General features: G+C 39.1%; 1 protein-coding gene across 1 annotated transcript in view; it reads left to right on the plus strand.

Annotated features, from left to right (window-relative positions):
* Positions 1-22,115, plus strand: part of LOC128015865 (cAMP-dependent protein kinase catalytic subunit PRKX) — a 36,267-nt gene extending 14,152 nt beyond the window's left edge. The window contains exons 4-8 of the mRNA XM_052600085.1: positions 2,935-3,054; positions 6,830-6,925; positions 11,431-11,488; positions 12,819-12,896; positions 19,111-22,115. Of these exons, the coding sequence (XP_052456045.1) occupies positions 2,935-3,054; positions 6,830-6,925; positions 11,431-11,488; positions 12,819-12,896; positions 19,111-19,236 (478 nt within the window). The 3' untranslated portion in view covers positions 19,237-22,115. The remainder of the gene's footprint in view (positions 1-2,934; positions 3,055-6,829; positions 6,926-11,430; positions 11,489-12,818; positions 12,897-19,110) is intronic.
* The last annotated feature ends 3,272 nt before the right edge of the window (positions 22,116-25,387 follow it).

Raw genomic sequence — 25,387 nt, forward strand, 5'->3', positions numbered from 1 at the left:
GCAAAACCTTTGAAATTCTGTAGGGGATCAAATTCAGTTGAGAATTTCATGGAGTTTTTCAGAATCTGTGCGGTTAGTGAATGAAAAGTCTTTGTCCTTCATTCACTCATACAGTGAACATGGACCATGAACCAATTTAGGAGTAACCATGCTGAAATTGATAATCCCTCTGGTTATGCCCCCTGATAATATTATACAAATAAAAATAAAAAAATGTCAAGAGATCATCAAGTGTATTTGTATGTGTGTGTATGTATATCTATCTCTGCAGTGCAGAGGAATGCTAAATTATGTGTGTAACGGGTCACAATTCTGTTTCTTTGCACATTAAAAAGGGCCCAAAACATTGGGGGTCTGACTCTGATGTGCAAGTGAGCCATATATAGAAACAGAAAGCAGTGCCTCCGGTCCAATGGAGAATACAACTGTCCCTTCAAGGAACAGCTTTGGCGTTTCCAGTCTGAGAAGATAACGTCTTCACAGATTGTCATGTAGCAACAATGCCACCTGGTGGCTATATTTGCATTTTGCTTTATGCTCAGAGATATTTGCTGTTTGCCTTATCAACAGTCATTTATAGCACCTGCATTGTTAAAATGAGGAATTTGGAAATTTGGTCTTAGATCAGACAATCAGTTTTTGTTTAGATAGCATTAGGGCATTTTTTTTTTTCTTCCTTTTATCATCTTGTCAGAATGCCTGCTTGAGATGAGGGCTATTATTGTGTCAGAGTTACTGATGAATTAAAGGGCTTGTATTGTGGTTGTGTTTGTGGGCGAAGGAGGAAACTTCTCGGATGGTTTCAAGTGGCCAGTCAAAAAGAAAACACAAAGAGCAATTCAGAGATAGTCCCCTTCATCACAACAGCTTTAATGTCCCAATGGTACTTTTTGGCTGTGCATTTTGAGATGTTTACACTATTGTTACAGCAATTACATAAATTTGTCAGTCGTCAATGCAAAGAGTATCGGTTAAATAACACATAGACAGGCCTAGACACTCAAACACAGCCATGCAGACAAACATATTGTTAAGTGAGTCATCAGGCATGCTAATATTAATAACAGGGTCTGATCTTGATAACCGGATCCCTATCTTTGCTGCTCCTATTAGTATGCTGTCTGATATAATTAGAGTAAACATAAATCATCAGAGCCAATCGAAAATAACAACACACCAAACCACTTTCACGGTTCATTGGAATGCTGTTGTGAGTTGACACTGAGAGGCTTCAGTTAACACAAGAGAGACTAATCTTCTCTATTACAGAGAGACGAACTAAAACCAGACAGCTGACCACAGAAAGATAAAGAAAGAGACTGAAAAAAAAAGAAAAAAAAAATATATATAGAGAGAGAGAGAGCAATATATATAAATACACACACACAAACACACACACATACATATAGTATCACCAGTAATATGGCCCACTGAGGTTATATATATATATATATATTGAGAATAAAACCGGGCCAAGCACCGAACCCTGAAGTACCTCAGTTTTGTCATATGATTTAAGACACGCCTTGAAAAAAAAAAAATCATATTATGTTAATGTTATATATATAAATATTACATAAAATTCTACTCTTTTGAGGAGTACTGTCAATAACCATAAGCTCTACTCTTCTACTCAATGGTAATGATTGGACTGTGCAATGGAAACGTCAATGTATCATAAACCCTTTCAAATGTCAAACATACTGAACAAAAAACATTAATATATGTTACCCTTCACTCAAAAACAAGAAAATATTTATCGACTGGCCTCATGGCCCCAAACATAGATTTGTCATTTCACCCTATAGAACTGCTATCTTCAGCTTTCCTGCATATTTGAACCCTTTCCAGCAGTGACGGTATGATTTTGAGATCCATCTTTTCACATTGAGGACAAATGAAGGATTTAAACACAACTATTAAAAATGGTTGAACCTTCACTGATGCTCCTGAAGGAAGCAGGATGCATTACAAGCCAGGGGGTGAAAACCTTTGAACAGGATGATGTCCAAATTGTTCTTATTTTGTAGAAATTTATATATATTTTTCCATTTAGTACTGCCCTTTGGAAGCAACAGAAGATACTTGCATGTTTCCCGAAAAAAAAAAAATCAAGTAGAATTTACCTTGATCTTCAAATTCAGAAGTTTTTAATAGATGTGTTTGAGTCCCTCAGTTGTCCTCAGTGTGAAAATTTGTATCTCAAAATCATACCGTCACTGCTGGAAAGGGTTCAAATATGCTGGAAAGCTGAAGATTCTGCAGCACATGGAGGATTTTTCTGAAGAACAGTGCTCCGTTTAACTGTTCAGGACAGAAAAGGGACTCATGCACAACCATCACAAAAGAAAAAAAACAGTTGTGGATCAATCAGGTAAACACACACAGTATTAAGAGGTTATTTTAATAATTTCAGCAATTTTAAGTCTTCTGGACTATGTCCCACTTTTGCTGTATATTATTGGGCAAAACTGTATGGTTGATTTTTGATTGTATGCTTTAATGAAAATAAGAACATTTGCCTTAAAAAACAAAACGTAGTTTACCTAAAAATGTACATTCTGTCATCATTTACTATATCAGTTGTATCATTCCAAACCTCAATGGGTTCTCTCTTGGGTGGAACATAAGATATATTTTGGGAGATCTTTTTTGTCCAATGGAAGTCATTGGTCACCAGAACTGTTTGCTTTCTGCAGAAGAACAAAAGTCATACAGGTTTGGAACAACATGAAAGTGAGTGATTGATGACCATTTCCATTTTTAACTGAACCGTCCCTTTAAATCTTAACATGGAAAACTAAAAAAAAAAAAAAAAATGTTTGGCAGAGAAATACCACAGAATCAGATCACAGTGTACTAAGACTGTAGGAGACTGTAGGATTTCTCTCACTTTCTGTCCATCACTTTTATTCTTTCTTTCTTTCTTTCCAGGACATGGACTCTTTGTGGTACTCCTGAGTATTTGGCTCCAGAAGTGATCCAGAGTAAAGGTCACGGTCGAGCCGTGGACTGGTGGGCTCTGGGTATTCTCATCTTTGAAATGCTTGCAGGGTAAGACGGGACTATGATCACTTCCTGTTACATTTTACACCAGCGATTTCAACCGGGAGTCTGTGTAACCCTGGAAGTTTGTAGTTTACTTCATGGGCTTCACAGAGATGTATAAAGCAGACTTGAGTGAATTTATATTTCATATTTTAGCAGTTTAAATGAAAATGCTGATGACCTAATAAGCATTGTATATTGTTATAATGTAATTAAAAAAGTTTACCAATAATATCTATCTTTTTTTTTGGGGAGTGACTGGGTTGGTTAAGAGTCTGAAAGCCCCTGATTTACAGTAAATGAACTGAATTTCCATCTTTTCAAAATTAATCACATGTGTGTGACTTTCACGTGTTTGTGAAAAAGAGGGGGACTTTGAATCCTGTTTTATGTCAACTGTTTTCCATGTAGAATTTTACTTCCCTTTAGCTGATGGCTACTTGACCAAAGCCAGTCATGTATAAATACATGAAGAAAAATAATTGCATCTATTTTTGTATTGGCGTGTGGTCAGGAAAGATCAGCTATTGTCACAGATGCACCACTAGAGGGCAGCAGTGGAATATGAGACACTGAGTGCTGCCAAAGACCCAAACCTTCATGTGCATGTCTCAAAACAGATGGCCTCTCTAAGTGCTGCTTATTATGATATCCCTATTATGATATTTATCCTTATTTGCCTAGACGTTTATCCCTGCAGCCTATATTTAATGTGCATAAACTAGCACCTTTAATATGCACCAAGATAATCTGCTCACATTTACAGTATCTCAGGGGGCAGATGCATTTCTTGGAATAGATCTTGTTTACAAAAAGCTTACATCCTGATTAAACTTTTGTTACCAACACATGGGCATAAATGTGTTGTAGTAAAGCATGCAAACTTTGGAAAAATTATACATGATGACACTTTCGGCATAATATCTGTCTTGCACAAGTTATTGGATTCATATTGTCCCATGGACTCCAAATCCGCTGTGAAAATAAACTTATTCCCACCTGCTTTTCGCTGACTCGAAATCTGCCCTAGAGCTTTAACAGACTCTTGTGCGCAGGAAAAAGTGACCCACCCTCTTCATTCATCCCAGACTTCTGTTGAAGTGTTGGCTTCCGCTTGTGAGTGAGAGAAAATTACCTGGTCCTTTTTTTTTTTTTTTTTAAGAGGCCAACCCACAGACATATGCTCAGTTTGCCCAGACATACAAAAGCTCCCTTCAGTGTTCTCTGGGACTGTGGGTGTGCGTGTGTGTGAATGTGTATGTCAGAGGTCATTTGAGACTCATTTGAGACTCATTTGAGGGAATTGTAGTAAGAGCTGAAATGGCTCCTCCTGTACTGGGCCGTGAAAAGGGTCGCAGATCTCAATGTAGTGCCCGTGTATGTGAGCAATTATTTTGTTTCTGTCTGTGTGTAGGTACAAAATGTCAAAACCTTATTTTAGAATTGCACTCAAAAGCGCAAAAGGTTCACAAACAAGTAAAAAATAAAATAAAAGGCTGATGTATTGTAGGTGAGATCAGGTTAGAGGCTTCATGTGTCTGAGAGGTTGCATTTAGGCATACTTGAGTTCAAAAACAGCTGTGTGGAGTATTACAGAATGGAACAGAAAACAAAACATTTTTCAAAGTGTCTTAAAAATACTACAGTTATAGCAAAAGGTACTGAAAAAGAGCAAGATTAGTGTACAAAGATTAGCGTGTGTGAACGGACAGATTGACTGTTTGAAATTTAGGCCAGTAGGCTTATTCAAGCATAAAGGACTAAACAACATATTAATATTCTAAAAATGTTGTAAAGCAATTTGTAATGTCTATTTAAAGATTTACTTGTCTGCCACAATAAATTTCTTAGCAAATAACAATAAATTGATTAATAATTGATTGACTAATATAAATATTTTGTATTAATTAATCAGCAAACTCAAGAGTTCAAGAGCACACTTTTAAAAGCTTCTTGGTTTATTTTTTTTTTATTTTTATTATAATTATTTTTCCCAGTGTAACCTTGGCAACACCTGCTGTTATGTAAAAGTTTCAGTTTCATAATTCTCTTTTTTGTTTTTCTGTCACCAGCCACTGCTTACAGTAACATTATAGAGACTAATATGTCTCTTCTGCTTTCTTCCTCCTTCTCTCCATCTCTCTTTTCCATCACCCACAAGAAGAAGTAGCTGCAAGTTCAGCTCTCCTGGTTTCTCTCTCTCTGTTTATGGTTTCCACTCAGTCGGAACTGTCAGTCCTGGTCAATCCATTATGTAAACCACCTTATTATACTTCTTTCAGAAGGCAGCAGCTAGAGCTCTTTAAAGAAATAAAGTGTAAATAAAGTATTTACTCATCCTAATGTCATTACAAACCTGTATGACTTTCTTTCTTCAGTCAAACACTAAAGTAGAAGTTTATTGTCTTTTTATTGCATGAAATGGAAATATATGGTGGCCAGGCACTCTGGCACCACACAAATAATAATAATAATAATTAAATAAATATAAATAAATAAATAATAACAGTAATGTATATGATTTAAATATGGCTCATATTTATGAAGAATCATAAATGATCCAAGTTTGATCTAAAATAAAATTAAAGTTAAAAGTATTAAATAAAAAAAAGAATACCGCACCGACCCGAATATAAGAGAATGTTGTTGTTTTTTCTTAGAAATACATCTGAAAAAAAAAAAAAAAAAAACATACCTAAGACAGTACCCATATTTGAAGATTACAATAAGATTTCACTTCTACTGTTAATAAAATTTTGGTAGGCTACTATGAGATGGATGGACTAAATGTTGTATAATTCAAATGGGCTACCAGTTTGAATTATCAGACCAGTATTTTACCAGTATTTACCATACCTTCAAATAAATAGGAATAGAAAAAAATATGCAATATGAAAATTATTTAAGAAAAAAAAATTACAAAGAGAGATGTACATCTGGAAAAATGTGTGTGTGGGGGGGGGGGTGAGGGGGGAGTTTTCTTATATCCGGGTCAAACTTTACTCCCCTCAGGCCATCCAAGATGTAGATGAGCTTGTTTCAGCATCAGAACAGATTTGGAGAAATAATTTAGGGAGAGGAAAAAAAAAACACACATTTACATCATTAGATCCTCTGCAGTGATTGGGTGCCATCAGAATGAGAGTCCAAACAGCTGATAAAAATGTTACAATAATCCATGAGTAGTCCACAGTCCATCAATTAACATCCTGTAAAGTGAAAGTTGCATGTTTGTAAGAAACAAACATTACTGTAGTAACTCTAAAATAAGAGGCCTCTATCCATAATATAGCTTTCTCTAGAGAAATATCCACATATGTAGAATAAGCACCATCTAGAAGTGAAAACACTCCATACACTGTAGAAACAACATTTAGAGGTCTTAATGACTCCTCCTCCAGTAGTACAGACCCGGGTTATACATCTGTGAAAAAAACACCTTTAAGTGATGCTAAACACAGAAAAAAAGCAATCTGTTATTTATTAAGTCTGTATTAAGTTTGCACTCATGTTAAGTCGAATATTTGCTCTTTTATGCCATCTGATTTAAGTTTGGTTTTTGATGGCTTAAAGTCACAATTGTGTTTGTCTGCGTCTAGCTTCCAGATCTGGTCTAAATTCTGTGTATTAGTTTTTGGCATTTCAGCAGAACTTTACTGAAATCAGCTAAACTGTCAATAAGACGGAGTACACTAGAATATATCGTTACGATTTTTGCTGCTCCATGCCATTTTGACACATTAATTGTTTGTTATTTATACATTTTTCCTCTCTATCTAAGGTATCCACCGTTTTTTGATGATAATCCCTTTGGCATCTACCAGAAGATCCTGGCCGGAAAGCTGGAGTTTCCACGGCATCTGGATTTCTATGTAAAGTGAGTTTGATAAAGAAAACACATCTGAATGACAGATGCTATATTTATAACATACATAAAACACAAAGTCTAGTCAAATCATGTCAGCATCAATATTGTTTGATCTCAGGCTTAAATTTACGCGTGTGGGGGGAAAGTCTTTTATTTGAAAATTGAAATAAATCGGAAAAAAAAAAAATATTAAGGTTTTATTTTTAGATTTATTGAAATAATACACCTATAAAGCTTCAAAATATTAAGTTAATAATATCATTTAAATAAAATTAATAATTTATATCATCCCTCCTGCTAAAAAAATAAATAAATATATATGTATATATATATATATATATATATATATATATATATATATATATATATATATATATATATATATATATATATATATATATATATATATATATATATGTTAAAGCCGCAGTCAGTAATATATTTTTTTTTTTGGTCAATCAATTTTTGAGCAAGCACATAACCAGCAAGTGTACAAAACTGTCTCCTAATTTTAGCCCGATTCACATTGATAAGCTTGTAATAATGTTTTATAATTTAAGTGGTACTGGTAGGTCATTGGGGGTAATACGAGTGTTGCGCTGTGTCATTAGGTCACGTCTGTACACATAAAGAAGCAGTCCCGGCCAGCAGGCTATAAACCGTGAGTGGATGCTGCAGCTGGTGGTTCAAGTATAGCCTTTTCTTACAGCGGCTGGAATAATTAAACTTGGCATTTTCAAACCAGTTCTGAGGAACAATAAATAGCTTTTTAAGGTTAAAAGAGCAATTTATTTTGATGACATATGAATGGTATGACAATTAAAGATTGGACTCTACATTTATCAGTAAAAAATCTACATTTAATAAAATCTACAGATAACTCCAAAACTAAATACACAGTCACACAATGTTGATGTTGTTAACATTGATAATTTGAGAACAAAGTGTGATAATGATAATTTGCATGGTTTGACATGAGCTAAGTGATCGTTAGATTTAATTCACCATTTTTTTTTTCAGTTGTCTGGACAAAACTGGTACACATTACTTACTTGTTCAGTTCATTTGGACATACTTCCAAAGCATAGAATCTGTAATTCTGCAGTACAGTGAGTATCCACACTAGTGCAATGACAGCCTACACATACTCCTTGAAACATTAGATTCATCCGAATCATAATAGGATAATTATCATTATTATTATCCGACACTCTGGCACTTCTGACTCACAGCCTGTAAGTACATTTTTAGATTTAAACATTTGCCATTGACTTTTCAAATGCAAGTTTTAAGCAGTGTAACGTAGCGCTTGTTGTTTGTTGTTTCTCCGATCACAAATTCAGGAATGGTTTTATGTTTAGGCAGCATGATACGCAGCAACAATGCGTAAAAAGTCACTGTAAGTCATTATAATCAGAAACTTTGTCCCCACTGGCTTCAACAAATGCCTTGTTTGTAATGGGTTTATTGGTTTTGTCTCATCATGCCGGGAGATGCGTTTCAGCTAAGCTTTGCGTTTCAGGAAGGCGGGGCATAGAAGTACAACAATAATGTACATTGTAAAATACATGTGTAAAATAATGTGTTTTTTGAGCCGCATAAACATTGCATTACACCATATACCAAAAAAATAATGCTCTTTATAGCAACGTCATATGACCCCTTTAAACAACGTGGCACAAGATGTGAAAATGACAACTGCATGGGGCTGAAACTAGCAAAAAACACTTGTGTTAATCGGGCATAATAGGGCCCAAAGATATATATATAGAAGTTTATGTCTCTGAATATACTTTTTTAATGACTTTGCAACAAAAGCATCTTAATACAGTAAAATAATTGAATATGCTACTCTATACGTTATTTATTTTATTTTCTGTAATAACAGGGTGAACCCTGCTGTCTCTCTAACCAGAAAGTGGGTCTTTGACATGGAAATGCAGTTACATTTGCACACAGTTAAAAACTCGTGTCCTCTAATGAACTCATCTAAACACGTCAGCTAAGCTCACTGACGGCTGCAGGAGTGGAGGCATCCTCAGAATTACAGAAAGGCGGGTGTCTATTTAATCTACACAATTACTCATGGTGCTTTTGAACTAAAGGAGCTCAGGATTCAGCAAACGGCCCACTATCCCGTCTTGATGTTAAAAAAAGTAATCCTTTAATTCACGCCTCTCAGTAATACAGAACAGTATCCTCTCTTAGTTGCAACATCTAAGGAGTCACTGCAGCTGTACAAACACAAAATGATATCATAGCTGCTTTTCCTAATTAGACTTTTGTACACTAGGGTCTAAATTGGTGTTCACTGCTTCAAATAGACTGCACTCCAGAGACAAAGACAGCTTGAGGAAGCTCTTGGAAATAGAGACAGACAAGTCACCTCAGGCAAAGCAAATGTGTGTTTCCTTTCGACTGGCATGTTTACTCTAGTTACAATTGTGAAAGTAGCCAAAACTACAACTTATGTCAGCAGGGATTTAACAAGCTTGATAAGATTATAATGTCCTGAAGTCAAACACACATGAGCATTGGAGAATGAATAACATCTGCAAGGGAGGCGAGAATGAGTAAGGTCATTTGTATCATGATCGTTCCAAGCACCTCTCATGTTACAGTAGGTTAAGTGAGAACATCAACAGCACAGCAGTTAACATGCTAATGCATTCGTGTTCGCAGCTTGAAGTCTGTTGGGTCATAGATACAGATTGATTTTGAACTAATACATAAGGTTTACTTGAAAAGCTTAATGCAGGTAGATTTTCATGTGTGTACAAATTATGTTTTTTAAGTTAATAATTTGTCAACATTTACTAATATAGAAATTCTATCTGTTGGTATAAACAGTTGTAATAGTTGTGTAGTTGTTAAACAACCATTTTAAAAACCATTATGATTATAACAGGCATATTATCACAGATTAATACATATTGTAACTTTAGTTCATATGTTTTCTTTAGTTAATGTTAGTTTATGCATTAAGCAAAGGTAACTAGTGGGACCTAATCATAAAATGTTTCTTGTGTGTGTGTGTGTGTGTGTGTTTGTTTGTATGGTATTTGATTCTAGAAATACACTCACTGGCAACTTTATTAGGTACACCTTGCCTGTACTAGTAGTAGGGCCATTTGAGGAAAGTGAACTAATTGTCATTTTCAAGAAACCAGTCTGAGATGATTTGAGCTTTGTGACATGGTGCATTATCCTGCTGGAAGTAGCCATCAGAAGATGGGTACACTGTAGTCATAAAGGGATGGACAATGGTCAGCTACACTACTCAGGTAGGCTGTGGCATTTAAACAATGCTCAATTGGTACAAAGGGCCCCAAAATATCCCCCAAACCATTACACCACCAGCAGCAGCCTGAACTGTTGAGACAAGCCAGAATGGATCCATACTTTCATGTTCTTTACGCCAAATTCTGACCCTACCATCTGAATGCTGCAGCAGAAATCGAGACTCATCAGACCAGGCAACATTTTTCCAATTTCAAATATTCTATTGTCCAATGTTGGTGAGCCTGTGCAAATTGTAGCCTCCTTTTCCTGTTCTTAGCTGATAGTAGCTGCACCTGGTGTGGTCTTCTGCTGCTGTAGCCCATCTGCTTCAGGGTTCAGGGTTGTGCATTAAGAGATGGTATTCTGCATACCTTGGTTGTAACGAGTGGTTATTTTGAGTTACTGTTGCCTTTCTAACATCTCTGCCCATTCTCCTCTGACCTCTGAAATCAATAAGGCATTTTCATCCACACAACTGCCGCTCACTGGATATTTTCTTTTTTCGGACCATTCTCTCTAAACCCTAGAGATGGTTGTGCGTGAAAATCCCAGTAGATCAGTAGTTTTTGAAATACTCAGACCAGCCCGTCCGGCACCAACAACCATTCCACATTCAAAAACATCCCCTTTCTTCCCCATAATTATGCCCAGTTTGGACTTCAGCAAGTCATCTTCACCACATCTGGATGCCTAAATTCATTGAGTTGCTGCCATGTGATTGGCTGATTAGCAGTTTGTGTTACCAAGCAATTGAAAAGGTGTACCTAAAAAAGTGGCTGGTTAGTGTATATTTCCACATATTTTTTTTTCTAGCACAAAATTAAATGGATGATATTATTCTAGTGAAGATTTATCCTTTTTCCCTTTTAAGGTTACTTCATGAAAAGATGTATAGCACACTATACTTTACTTTTTCGAAATTATTTATGTATTAACTGTATTCACTCTTTTACGTATTCAAACAATATGCTTATAGAGCATTTCAGATAGTGTACATTTGTAAAGATGTGATGCCTAAATTCACTTGTAGCATATATTTTTAATATCAGCCATTTATTGATGATTAATCATAACATTACAATAGTTATTTATTTATGTGAATAAGCCAGAATTACAGTATTGGTGCATCCCTACTCTTAGTATCTGCCTTCACGAAATTAAGCGTCTTAATTGTCTTGTTTATTAAATTAATTTAAAGTTATAGTCTAAATCAGATGTTTTTATTTATCTAGGGACCTAATCAAGAAGTTTCTGGTGATTGATCGGGCAAGAAGGCTTGGAAACATAAAGGTAAGCAGGTATTTTATGTGGTTCTTGTTCGCTGAGCAAAGTCATTCAGCAGGAATCAGCATCTGGCATATTTCCTTTGAGAACGTTGTATTGATAAAATGCTTTTTGTCCATATGGACTCTTTATAGTCATCTCAAATTCAAGGCCAGGTTGAAAATCTATGAATCATCTAACACAATAAGCCAGTTCGCATCTTAATAAAGCTGCACATGGCAAATAATAAGACCCTGATTGAGTCCTGCAAGATTTTTCTCCCAAAGGCCACAGTTGGCCACATATGTTTCCAGTTATCATAAGAAAGCTTCCTATCTGCCTAGAGGGGATGAGATGAAGCTCTGGAGAAACTTCCTGGACATTCAGAGAGAGATTCTGACACCGGGCAACCCTCCCACTATACCTCCTTCCAACCCCCTTCAGACGAGGTGGATATTGGGGAAAATACTATAGATAGTGTCCTTATACGAAATGTTTCTGCATCTCTAGCTATAGTAAAACAAACACTTATGGTAATAAGGAAATAATGATGAGGTGGCAGTAGTGCGCCAGTCTCGTCATGTGTAATGTGATGCACATTGTGTCGGTGATGTCATGGGAAGTTTGTGAATAGCTGTATCTGAGCGTAATTTTCCCGTTAATGCTGTTATTAAAATTCTCCACACGTGAGGAATGAGCTCTGCTGACATATACATCCTCTCTGTTTGTTAGTGTTTTTGTTGTTGTTGTTGTTGTTTTTTCTTCAAATATCCTTTTTGTCATTAAAGCAGATTCAGAGTAAGAGATAGAGAAGGAAAACTCGAAAAGGCACTTTTGGTGGACTTCCCAGGCTAGATGTTTCAGTTAATTTAGCACTTTTGTTCTTTTGCTTTTTCTCCTCTGACTAAATGCAAAGAGTTTAAGACCCGGCAGCCCAGTCACAGCTGTGTTTGCACTGTTTCCACAGCAAAGCCAGGTCCTGCTGGCAGCGGCCATTCACAAGTGCAGATATCTGTTATTCCACTTGAGTGAATGTGTGTCTGTCATGGTCCCAGAGCAATGCATGGCCCGAATTCTGAGGTTTCTAGAAGACTTCAGAAGGTTAGCATTGTTGCCCCACTTTTCTTGTCCCTCTCTAAGAAACTAAAAAGACAGTACAGAAAAGACTTTGGGGTCAAATGAGAAGTGTCATAAAAAGTTAAGTCTAAAAGCATTGATAGACTTTTTGGGATGTCACTGTATGCTTGCAGTTTTAACTGTGGTGGTCTCAAAGTGTAAGACATTATTCTACTCTTAATGTTTATTTAGTTACAGTAACCTAATCATAATCTTGTCTATTATGTTTGTCTTCTTCCAGAATGGAGCTGATGATGTGAAGAAGCACAGATGGTTTAAGTCAGTAGACTGGGATTCTGTGCCTTGTAGAAAACTCAAGGTAAAAGCACCACAGCTCTGTCGTATAGAGCTTTACAATATGTCCTGTTATTAAAGATATACACCACTATTCATTTCTGAAAGATTTCCTAGTCATTACTGACCACATAACAGAGCCAATGTCTCATTAAAAAGTGGTTCTCTTTTACTGTATTTAATGTTAGAATTATATAGCCAGAATATTTCCCATAGTTTACTGGACATATTGCAGTGTTCCAGAAATACTTAGTAGTGCATAGTGGGAAGTGTACATGGCCATTCAGTTTGGGGTCAGTCAATTAAAAACCTACCATATTTTGGACTATAAGTCGCACCTGAGTATAAGTCGCATCAGTCAAAAAATACGTCATGATGAGGAAAAAAACATATATAAGTCGCACCGGACTACAAGTCGCATTTATTTAGAACCAAGAGAAAACATTACTGTCTACAGCCGCGAGAGGGCGCTATATGCTGCTCAGTGTAGACTACAGGAGCACTGAGCAGTATAGAGCGCCCTCTCGCGGCTGTAGATGGTAATGTTTTCTCTTGGTTCATGTCTCTTAGTTCATTTCTCTTGGTTCATGTCAAATTAATTTTGATAAATAAGTTGCACCTGACTATAAGTCGCAGGACCAGCCAAACTATGAATAAAAGTGTGACTTATAGTCCGGAAAATACGGTAGTTAAAACACTAGCATTGTGAAATAATATTATATAATAACTGTTTGTAGTATTAAAATATTAATTGTAGTATTAAAATATTAATTTAATATGATCAAATATTAAAAGAGTCATGTGATGCTTTTTTAAAGATCAATATTTTGTGTATTTGGTGTAACAGAATATGTTGACATGTTTTAATGTTCAAATACTGTATATTATTGTAGGTCCTTTATGTCCCGTCTCTCTCAAATGTGTCATTTTCTACAAAGTCCCTCTTTCTGACAAGCGCAGTCTGCTCTGATTAGACAACTGACCCAGTCCATTGTGATTGGCCGAACCTCGTCAGAAATGTAAAGCCCCTTTCCATAATCACGAGCTTCATCTTTCAAAATAAATGTGAAGACAGTTAATAATGTCCTTAGTTTTACCATCAGTTCAAATCCAGAAGGGGAACAGAGTCACGTGAAAGACAGTGATGAAGCTTGTATGTGTTTGCAATACACAAGCTACAGACGGTTAAGACAACTGACTCCACTGTGGGACCCTCTCTCTCTCTCTCTCTCTCTCTCTCTCTCTCTCTCTCTCTCTCTCTCTCTCTCTCTCTCTCTCACAGACAAATATGCTTAAAACTCTGCATTTGTACATTCAATAGCAAATACTTAAACTAATAACAAAACATACTTCCAGTAGCTGATTCAGAAGCACCAGATTTTCATTGCAAAGTCAAAATAACATCCTTTCCCAGGTTCACGAAACAGTTGTCCATAAAATGCGTTGCTGTTCTGTTGTAAGTAATCTTAAAGATTCCTAAACGCATCTACTTTCGGATGGCCAAATTTCACCTAGAAACACACAGCATCTCCATGAGATGGCTGCTTCAACGCTAACTGCGGTTACTGAAACTAGACCTTCTTTCTTTGCGTTAACATTTGGCGGCATTATGCAAATATTTCCACATAGTGACGTAGACATGTGGGGGTGTGTTTGAATGAGCCGTTTTAGGGGGGCTTGAAAGAGTCTTCACTTTGCTAGGGAATATCTCTTTGGATTTGAGACTTTTGCAACTTTACAGATCTTCTTCTTCCAAGAGCATGTTACACTCCAAAGAGAAAGGCCAACGAATATGGGATATCGCTTCGATAGACCAATCTACTTTGAGTGTAAACTAAATGAGCCAATGCACATTCCAGCATCGGAGGGAGAGCTGTCGGATGACGTTTTGGCTGTGCTACCGTCCTCTGGGATGGTGACAAAGCCTGAGTCGGATCCCAAAGTGGCAGCTATGCTTTCCTGGGCCGCCTAGAGGGTAGGGCTCGAGTGGAATCCCCCACCGCGTCCCGAGCCCTCGCGACAGGATGATTGGTTTCTCGGGGGGTGCGCGCTGGTTCTCAGCATGCCCCACCACAGTGCCTTTCTTTGCGGAAGTGCATGACGAGCTCACCAAGTCGTGGATGGCACCTTTTACTGCCAGAATCCGGCTGGTGGGCTCCTCCTCCCTCACCACCCTCGATAGCGGTGCAGCGAAGGGGTATTCAGGAATCCCGTCGGTGGAGCGGCGGTAGCGATGCAATTGTGTCCTAAGTCCGCCGCCTCCTGGCGTGGAGACCCGGTGCTCCCTTCCCTGGCCTGTAGGCACTCGTCTGGTCTGATCGGCAGTGCCTATGCGGCTTGCGGGGAAGCTGCTTCTGCCTTACATGCTATGGCGTTACTGCAGGTGCACCAGGGTAAGGCCCTGAAGTACCTGCACGAGGGTAGTTACGATCCAGCGCTTCTGGAAGAACTCCGAACCGCCACTGACCTTGCGCTTCGAGCGACGAAGGTCACCGCGAGTTCGCTGGGTCGTGCGATGTCCACATTAGTGAGGCTGCCCCTCCCGTCCTGGCCCCCGTCAAACTTGGCGGTGAGCAGAAGAGCAAGAGGCCCCGGGACGGGTGACCCAGAGAAAGGTAGCTGTTTCTGGGGGATGGTGAAGGCACCTGTCCCTCCCCTGGCGGAGGGCCAGGCGGAGAATCTGGAAATCTCGACAGGAGAGCAGTTTTGTCCCTCTCTGGGTCCCAGGAGGGTACGGAGAGTTGCAGACGGCCAAACATTGGACCTCACTCATCCTCCTCCTTCGCCAGATGGCAGCAGCGGGCGGTTCGAGAGGGTCAACAAAGGCCCTACTCACGCACGCTCTGCCAACCCGTGGAACCAGGTGAGCCTTGCACCCCACACTTGCACCACACTCCGGCCTGCTCACAAGCCGCCCGAGTTGGGTCCCTGTGTTCCACCTCGCTGCCCCACTGCGGGCACGGCTGTGGTTCCGCTGGTCCCGCTTGTACAGTTCTTAAGCACCTAGTCAGCGCTACCCAGCCCGTCTCGCTGGCTTCTGTGAACCATCAGCCTCGGCTATGCGATTCAGATCGCCCAGCATCCCCCGAAGCTCTGCGGTGTCCGCTTCACTACAGTGAAAGCGTCCGATGCCCTTGTCTTGCCGGAAGAGATCGCAGTCCTACTGGCGAAGGACACGATAGAGCTGGTCCCTACAGCCAATATGAGGACAGAGTTTTACAGCCCGTACTTCATTGTACCCAAGAAAGGCGGTGGGTTACAACCAATCTTGGATCTGCGAGTTTTGAATCGGGCCCTCCATCGGCTACCGTTCAAAATGTTGACACAGAAACGCATTTTCAGGTGCGTCCGTCCCCAAGATTGGTTTGCAGCGATCGACCTGAAGGATGTGTACTTTCATGTGTCCATCCTTCTGCGCCACAGACCTTTTCTGCGGTTTGCGTTCGAAGGACTGGCATATCAGTACAATGTCCTGCCCTTCGGGCTGTCCCGGCCTCCCCATGTCTTCACGAAAGTCATGGAGGCAGCTCTCGTTCCTCTCAGAGAAAAGAGCAAATTCTTGCCGTGGCAGAGGATCTCTTTTCTCGGTATGGAGTTGGATTCGGTCGAACAGACAGCACGCTTCACAGAGGAATGTGCGTGGTCTGTGCTATCCTACTTGAATACGTTCAAGAGCAGGTCAGCGGTCCCACTGAAACTCTTTCAGAGGCTCCAGGGGCATATGGCGACGGCGGTGGCTTGGCCCATTACATATGAGACCGCTCCAGCACTGGCTTTATGGCCGAGTCACGAGGTGGGCGTGAAAGCGTGGCACTCACCCGGGTCCAAGTTACAGCGGCCTGTTGCCAAACCCTCACTCCGTGGTCAGATCTTGCATTTTTCTGGGCAGGGGTGCCCCTAGAGCAGATCTCCAGGCATGCTGTGGTTTACACGGATGCCTCCACCACTGGCTGGGGGGCCACGTACAATGGGCATGCAGTCTCAGGGGTTTGGACGGGCCCGCAGCTGCAGTGGCACATCAATTGCCTAGAGTTGTTAGCAACGTACCTTGCCTTGAACCGTCACAAAGGTCTCTTACGAGGCAAGCATGTGCTGGTCCGAGTGGACAACACTGCGACTATTGCGTACATCAACCATCAAGGTGGTCTGCGCTCTCGTCGCATCTCGCAACACGCCCGCCACCTCCTCCTCAGGAGTCCGAAGGTTCTGAGGTCACTTCGTGCGGTTCACATTCCAGGCCTGCTCAGTCATACAGCCGACGAGCTGTCTCGAGCAGTGCTCCCGGGAGAATGGCAACTCCATCCCCTGACGGTCCAGCTGATTTGGAAGTGGTTCAGAGCTGCTCAGGTAGACCTGTTTGCTGCTCTAGAGACCTCTCACTGCCAGGTGTTCTACTCCCTGACCTAGGGAACTCTGGGTAAGCATGACCTCATCGTCAGGTTCCTTAGAGGGGCCAGGAGGTTAAATCCTTCCCGGCCCCGCTCTATACCCCCTTGGGACCTGACTTTAGTGCTTAAATCACTACAGCAGGGCCCATTCCAGTCTCTGCATTCAGTTGAGCTAAAGTTTCTTTCATTGAAAACTCTGCTCCTGCTTGCACTGGCCTCCATCAAGAGGGTAGGGGACCTGCATGCATTTTCGGTCGACGATTCGTGCCTAGAGTTCGGGCCGGCTGACTCCCAGGTAATCCTGAGGCACTGGCCTGGCTACGTGCACAAGTTTCCCACTACGTCCTTCAAAGACCAAGTGGTGAACCTGCAAGCGCTGCCCCTGGAGGAGGCAGACCCAGCCCTGGCTGTGCTTTGTCCCGTCCGAGCATTAAGGTGCTACGTAGACCGGACACAAAGCTTCAAGACCTCAGACCAGCTCTTTGTCTGTTATGGAGGCCAGCAGAAGGGGAGTGCCGTCTCTAAGGAGAGAATGGCCCACTGGATTGTGGATGCCATAACCCTGGCTTATCAGGCTCAGGGTGTGCCCTGCCCGTTCAGGTTGCAAGCTCACTCAACTAGAAGTGTTGCATCCTCCTGGGCGCTGGCTCGTGGCGCATTACCGACAGATATTTGTAGAGCTGCGGGTTGGGCGACCCCTAACACGTTCACTAGGTTCTATTGCCTTCATGTTGTAGCCTTAATGTGTTCTCACCTCAAACGGGTAGTGGCACTGAGAGGCCCCGGTTTGTGTCGGCTTACTTAAACCACTCCAGAGTATCCGTACTGTAGACCCTATTGAGATCCTCCATCACCCTAAGCAGCCAGACCTTCATGATGAATCCGTGAGAACCATGGAAGGGTGGGTTCCATATTGAGACCTAAGCGGTACTCATATGTGTATAGTCCATGGTATAGCCTTAGAGCCGGTGTTTCCCCGGCAGACTTCTGCCTTCCCAAGAGGGTTTTAATCACCTCAAATTTCTCTGTATAGTCCTAAACGGATGATATATGTGTATTTGCCTCCGAGACCTCCTTCGGGAAGGATGGGGCTTCCGCAGCGTCCCGTCTCCAAGCGGACTGGGTACATTTTCCCAGTGTTATCCAATCTCACCCAGTGAGGTAGTGCTTTGACAATGGTGAGTGGAGCTACTTGTTCTGAGCCTACACCTAATAGGGGCGCAGGCGGCTCGCACAGGGCACTGGAAGGGGCAGCACCCATGGCGCTTTGATAGGGATCCCATATTCGTCGGTCACCGGCGTGGCGTCGAGAGTGACCGACTGAAAGGGAACATCTCGGTTACGTATGGTAACCCTCGTTCCCTGAAGGAGGGAACGTAGATGCCACGTCCTGTCGCCATGGTTGCTGTACCGCCGCTGAACTGCCGGGTTCCCGGCTCGGCTCCTCAGCGAAAAACTGGTATGCATTGCACCTGCTGCCCTCTTATACTCACGCAGTCATCAGCGGCAGCTGGTTGCAATAATTGCATGCCAATGTGCATTGGCTCGTTTAGTTTACACTCGAAGTAGATTGGTCTATCGAAGCGATATCCCATATTCGTCGGTCACCGACGTGGCGTCTCTGTTCCCTCCTTCAGGGAACGAGGGTTACAATATGTAACCGAGACGTTTCAAATGATCCTTCTGAAATCATTCTAATATGCTAATTTACTATTATTATAAATGTTGAGGGGAAAAAACAGGAATACATTTGAAAACTTCAATACACGTATATAAAAAAATAATAATAATTTAAATTATTTAAAGTGTATGTAAAGCCTCTTTAATAACTTTCTGTCATTGCTGTGACAGCCACCCATAGTTCCCAAGGTGTCTCACGAGGGGGACACGTCTAACTTTGACACCTATCCAGAGGATGAGTGGAAGAAGGACACACCAGTGGCAGCTAAGGATTTGGAAATTTTCAAGAACTTCTGAAAGGATCTTCTTTTGAATTAATAAAAAGACAGAACTGATGACAGATAATGATTAGATAATGAGCTGAAGTTTTAGCCTAACCATTCAGGAGCCATTAAAAGGTCAAAGCTGTATTATTATTATAGGCATGTCTTGCCTGCTTGTCCTTGAGTCCTGCACACTTGAGAAAGAGAAACAAACTTTTCTTCTGGTCATCATTGTTGTCATCATAATCATGGTCAAATGTTCACCAAGGAAACAGTTCATCACTTCAACGTCTTGGAAGATGAGCAACTTGATTCAACACCCTAGGAGTCTCTTACATTATGCAAAATGATTATATATATATTATTTTATATAAGCAATATCAAGATTCTGTTCAAGGTTCTTTTTGCTGGATCAACACAATGTCCTTGCTTTTGCCTAAACATCTACTGTATGGTCATGGGTTATGTTTTGACTTTATACCTTAATGTTTTTTTTTTTTTTTTTTTTTTTTTTGCTGAATTAGAGCTTTAAGCCTGACAAATTTTCTTTCTAGTTATCCAAACTTGCTGTGTTGATCCTTTCCTCCCACATGGTATTGCTATACTGTATAACATTTTGTAACATTAGGCCTGTTTCACACTGCTGCGACAAATGTGCTTTTTACTGGAAGCATTTCTCCTGCATAACAGACCCACCAGTCTATACAAAAAATAAATACATACTCAAAATAAATAAATGCAAAGAATTGTAAAATAGTCATTAATATTTGAGACTACAAAAATGTATAGTCTGAAATGTCATATACATGTCATTGTAGATTGATCCAAAAAAGTCATTAATCTACAGAACCCAAACTCCAAACTGTAGTTATAAACCGTTACTTGGATTCATTCATATTAACTAAACAGAAAGTGCTGCTTGTGTGTGTGTGTGTGCGTGTGTGTGTATTCCAGATAGCAGGTGAATCGTTCCCTCCCATATTTGAATGGAATACTGTAACATGTTGACATTGTATGCAAGCCCATTTCTGTCACAAGAAAAAAAAATGCTTTGGTATATCAATTATTAAAAACCCAATTCCCAAAAAGTTGGGACACTGTACAAATTGTGGATAAAAACAGAATGCAATGATGAAGTTTCAAATTTCAATATTTTATTCAGAATACAACATCGGTGACATATCAAATGTTTAAACTGTTTAAACTTAAAATGTATAATTTTAAGGGGAAAATAAATTTCATGACATCACACTTCTCAAAAAAGTTGGGACAAGGCCATGTTTACCACTGTGTTTCATCCCCTCTTCTTTTTATAACAGTCTGCAATTGTCTGGGGACTGAGGAGACAAGTTGCTCAAGTTTAGGAATAGGAATGTTGTCCCATTCTTGTCTAATACAGGCTTCTAGTTGCTCACCTGTCTTAGGTCTTCTTTATCGCATCTTCCTCTTTATGATGCGGCAAATGTTTTCTATGGGAGAAAGATCTGTTTTATGTCGAAATGTTTTATTTCAGAACTATATCTTCTGTATTTATTTTAAATTATCCTAATAATTTGACTTTTTATATCATAATATTGTTTACCAACGCATTTTTTTTTTATGTAGTGGAAATGGGCTTTGATAGATAATGGCACCAAAATGAATGCATATAGGATTCGCCTGCAGTGTGAAACAGAATGTGTTTTTTTGTTCTATTGAGTTGCTTTTCATTCTTTTCTTTTTTTTTTTTTTTCTGTGTAAATGTGCACTATATACATGTTTGACCATTGCACTGCATCTCAATTATTTATTTTTGTTTATGAGCACCACATTTTAAAGGTAGGTTAAATAAATACAAATTGAACCCTGCTTTCTTTCCCATTCATCAGTGTTGCGACTCTGCAGTTATGAATTATTGTGCAGCATCTCAAGTGCAAAAGCACGGTTTGTGTGAACAGCCCCAAGAATCCAAAGAGCTATTGAACACATTCCTGTCAGGATGTCAGACTAAGAATACTAGATGAAGTAGAGCTACAGTAGCACTTACCTTATCAAACATGACCTCACAAACCTGTAGGAAACTAATAAATGAGCATTAATTCTTGTATTATGAGATGCCTGTTCAAATACTTTGGCTGTTGTGCTTAATGATGTTCTATATGTGTTTAATTATTGGTTGAGCGCATAAATGATTTCCTAGCCAGGTGTTTTCTAAAGTTGCCTTGTATAGATATGGGGGCACATTTAGCAAACACAGTTTACATTGCTTTGGAATGCTACTTAATATATGTTTGACGTTTAAAAGCCTTGCATAATTGGAAGAGAGCTAACTATGGTGTGAAATGCTTTAGAAATGTAGCTACTGTGCGTATGTTCAAAACAACTCTTCTGTTTCTGGACTACCATAGTTTGTCTTAACTGCTTTTGTCTGAAGCAGTAGTCTATCATTGTAAAGTCTACTGAATATCATTTATTGGATATCATCTCTTGAAATGACTGTTGTTTTTAAACTGCAAATGCAGTTTTATAGTAAGGAAACGAACATGCGGATTTCACATGGACTGTTACCATCTTGTTGTTTGTTTTTGTTTTGTTGTGTTTCCTATGTGAATCATTTTTGTTGTATTCTCAATTGTTTGTGTGTTCTTTTTTTACACTTGTATGAGGGGAAAAAAGGTATTTTATATTGTTTGGAACAGCAATAACTGAAATGAAGTTCTATGAACAGAAAGATTTACATAGGATTTTATACTGGTTTTTAATCACTTTTCTTTCTTTTCTTTTTTAAGTTTATTGGTGCTATAATTTTACTGCCTTCTGAACATTTATCGTGTATTTTAGATGGTACAAGTGCAATGTTACCTGCAACCAAGGTGTTATAAATACATGAGAAAATCTGCAAATTCTATGTCCATGAAAATAAACTGAACTTTTCATGTGGGCAAAACTGCTTGACTAATTAATACTCCTCATGCTTGTTATATCTTTTCAGTGTACTCTGACCAAAGTCTTATTGAGATGAGTTGGATTGAGACTGAAGGCACCAAGCCATACGCTCATTCACACCAGCCTTAAAAACCTTTTAAACTACAATATTAGTGGAAATTATTAGACCATTTACTGTAAGAGTCTGTGGCCACAGTTTCATATGCTAGTATTTCCCTCAGTTGGTCCCTTCATAGTTTGTTTTCCTTAAGTTTTAATGTAAAATGTATATTAAATATATGTTAGTAGTTAACCAAACAAATTAGCATCACTCCTCCTCTGCAAAAGCAAATGAATGATCTCATCCATTAAGGTGCCTTGAGACTGAGAACGGGAACTTTCTTTCTTCACTCTGCTCATTGTAAAACTTGAATAACATTTAGTCCTGTCAGACGCACTGCTGGGAAAGACTAATTTTGCCTAATAATTCCCTTACGGTCTTCTAAATTCTATCCCCAACCTGAAATAAAATGGTTTTAATGTATGTTTAATGTACCCCCCGCACTTTGGCAGTTCTGCATATTATATTTCCACTCGTGACAGGAAAGCAGATAAACACTTTACTCGTAGGATGTAAACTGACATCTCCATTTAACAAGATTGTGTTGTATTCATAGTTGTATACACTCGTCTGTATGTTTGGTTTGCTGAAATCCAACAGATTTTGATATATCACTATTTGAATGATGTTCTCTGAATGTGCGATGTGAAAAGTTGCAGCTGCTGCTTTAATTATCGGTACGGTCAATGGCAACTCTTACCGATTACACTTTTTGGCAGTGGAGCTGAATGATGTTCTTTAATCTCCTTTTTTCCCTAATTATGGTAATTTATTGAATCGGAGTTACTTTATTGGTTGGCACAAAAAAAAAAAAAAAATGTCAGTTTTGCTGTGTTGGAAACAACCCTGATGTGAATTTGCATCTTGGAACAAGGATCGTTAAAAGTTGGTGAGCGTGGTGGAGTACTTCTATAAAGAAACAAACCTACCATTACTCCCTCGTTCACCTACATGGAGTAAACCGGTCGAAACATCCCAAAAACTTCCATTTAGAAACAAAACTATGGGACAACACCGTAATAATTGGTAACCACAATGATTATTGCAATTAAGTGGCTTTAGGTTCTGATCTGTCCTAAGTCCTGTCTTCTCATCAGACCACCCCCACACCAACAATGAGGTGTTATCAGGGAACCCCACACATCTAACACCTCCACATCATGCTGCCTTCATATGCTGGCAGACATGAACGGCCTCTCAAGTTCTATTTACAACTAGGAACTAGCCATAGACTTTAAACATGCCAGTTTACTCTAGTGACTGCTAATTTTAGGGGGGCATTTACACAACAACAAATTCAGCTAAGAACGGAAACCTTCTTATGCACTTTTGCTGTTCATTTACACAACAACAAGGTTTTGGGGGCCTTAAAAACACAAACTTTTGAAAATGGGGTTTTTAAATAGCAAGGTACCGTTATTGTCTCTGTGCGAACTACAAAAATGTGGATTTGTGAACACCATTACATCGTGTGCATGCATATTATGTGTATTCTAACCTCTCTGGCTTTATAGATGAGTTCATATGTGCACAAACACATAGTCTTTCTTTACAAAGTGTCAACGCCAGCTACTGCCCTGGCATGCATCATGCAGCGCTTTTAGTCATTTCCCACAGAACCTTTTGAACGGCAGCTGTTTTAAAGCAAAACTTTTTCAAAAACACAAAGGAAAATCTATTCCAATATTAGTACATTATTGATGTGTAAACAAAACCTAAGGTTGCTTATTTGTTTTTCTATTTTTTTATAAATATATATATAAATATATATATTTATATATATATAAATATAACATAGTCAATGTATACACTATTATGAGTGATATTTACATGGTTGGCAACCAAATGAGATGCTTAATTTTATTCAAAATACGTGGATATTGGCTAAATATCCTTAATGCATTTTGGCTTTAATAAGATTTTCTCAAGCAGTAAGCAAGAAATAACCTGGTGTCCTTCGTGATTCCTGTTATTTCCTAACACAAAGCAGCTGAACTCATAATTACACTTTCAGAAGTTTCACTAATTGTGAAATAAAAGGCGTTTTATTGTGAGAACTGTTGGATATGGTGGATTACTTTATAATCTAGCATGGGCTGTTCCACTTTAGAGGTCTTGACCTTCTCAGCTGTATCCAACAAATAATCATGCATCATAATTGTGACATAATCGGTTGAATTAAAATTATGTTTATTGTATTAAAAAGTTTTATAATTGTATTAATTTTTAAAGACTAAAGAATTGTGCACTCATCAGAAAGCTATTTGAGGACTACACCAAGCAATGCCCTTCTTTTTAAAAGGAAGGGGTGTGTATGTGAATGAGATCAAGCTGCTTTCAGGTACTGCACTTGGTTTGCACTTGGATTTGAACTTTTTTTCTTTGCAGAATTATTATATGCAGGTCTTTCACTGATGCACACCTGTTAATACTTAGGAAGGGAAGCTCGCCGTCTGAGAGTTTGTGTCTCAGTCAATAGAAAAACAGTGATGGTTTATCCCAGATTTGGTGCACAGTCTCCTGGAGAAGCTTTGCATTATTGAGATCCAGCATTTAGTCAAATATAAAAAAATAAATAAAAAATTAACATTTAAAGTTCCAGGTTGACATTTCACGATTTTCCTATTCTTTCTCTAATTTAACTAATTATAACCAAAATATCAACTTCCTACCATGCTTCAGATGTCCTCCTTTAAGATTTTTGATGTTTGACTCTTCTTGATTCTCAGTGTATCAGAACACTTGTGTGTGTGTGTGTGTGTTGAATAATGACCACATTTCTCTTGGACAGTTAGCAATACCAGGCGACCTGGGTGTGAACAGGTTGGAATAGGTATTATCCCGTTTAGGTATTAAGACCAAATATCTTTTTAGGTTTTAAAAGGATAGTTTACTATTGCTTTTAAATGTGCTCACTGCAGGGAGCTTCTTCTTAATAATTAAAGGAACTGTAAGCATTTTCAAGCATTCTAGCTTCAACCATTCTCCACAAACATCAACAAACTTGCAAAAGTAGTCCCCTAACTTCAACTTACAGCACCTTTAAGTGTTCTCACAATTCAGTAATTCAGTCAGATGTGCATTGTAAGGGCTTTGATAAGAAAGCTAAGAACACCAATGAAATTTGATAAAGCAGACAAAAGGCAAATCATCAGTAGAT

The sequence above is a fragment of the Carassius gibelio genome, chromosome A1, assembly GCF_023724105.1.
Source record: "Carassius gibelio isolate Cgi1373 ecotype wild population from Czech Republic chromosome A1, carGib1.2-hapl.c, whole genome shotgun sequence".
Lineage (NCBI taxonomy): Eukaryota > Metazoa > Chordata > Actinopteri > Cypriniformes > Cyprinidae > Carassius > Carassius gibelio.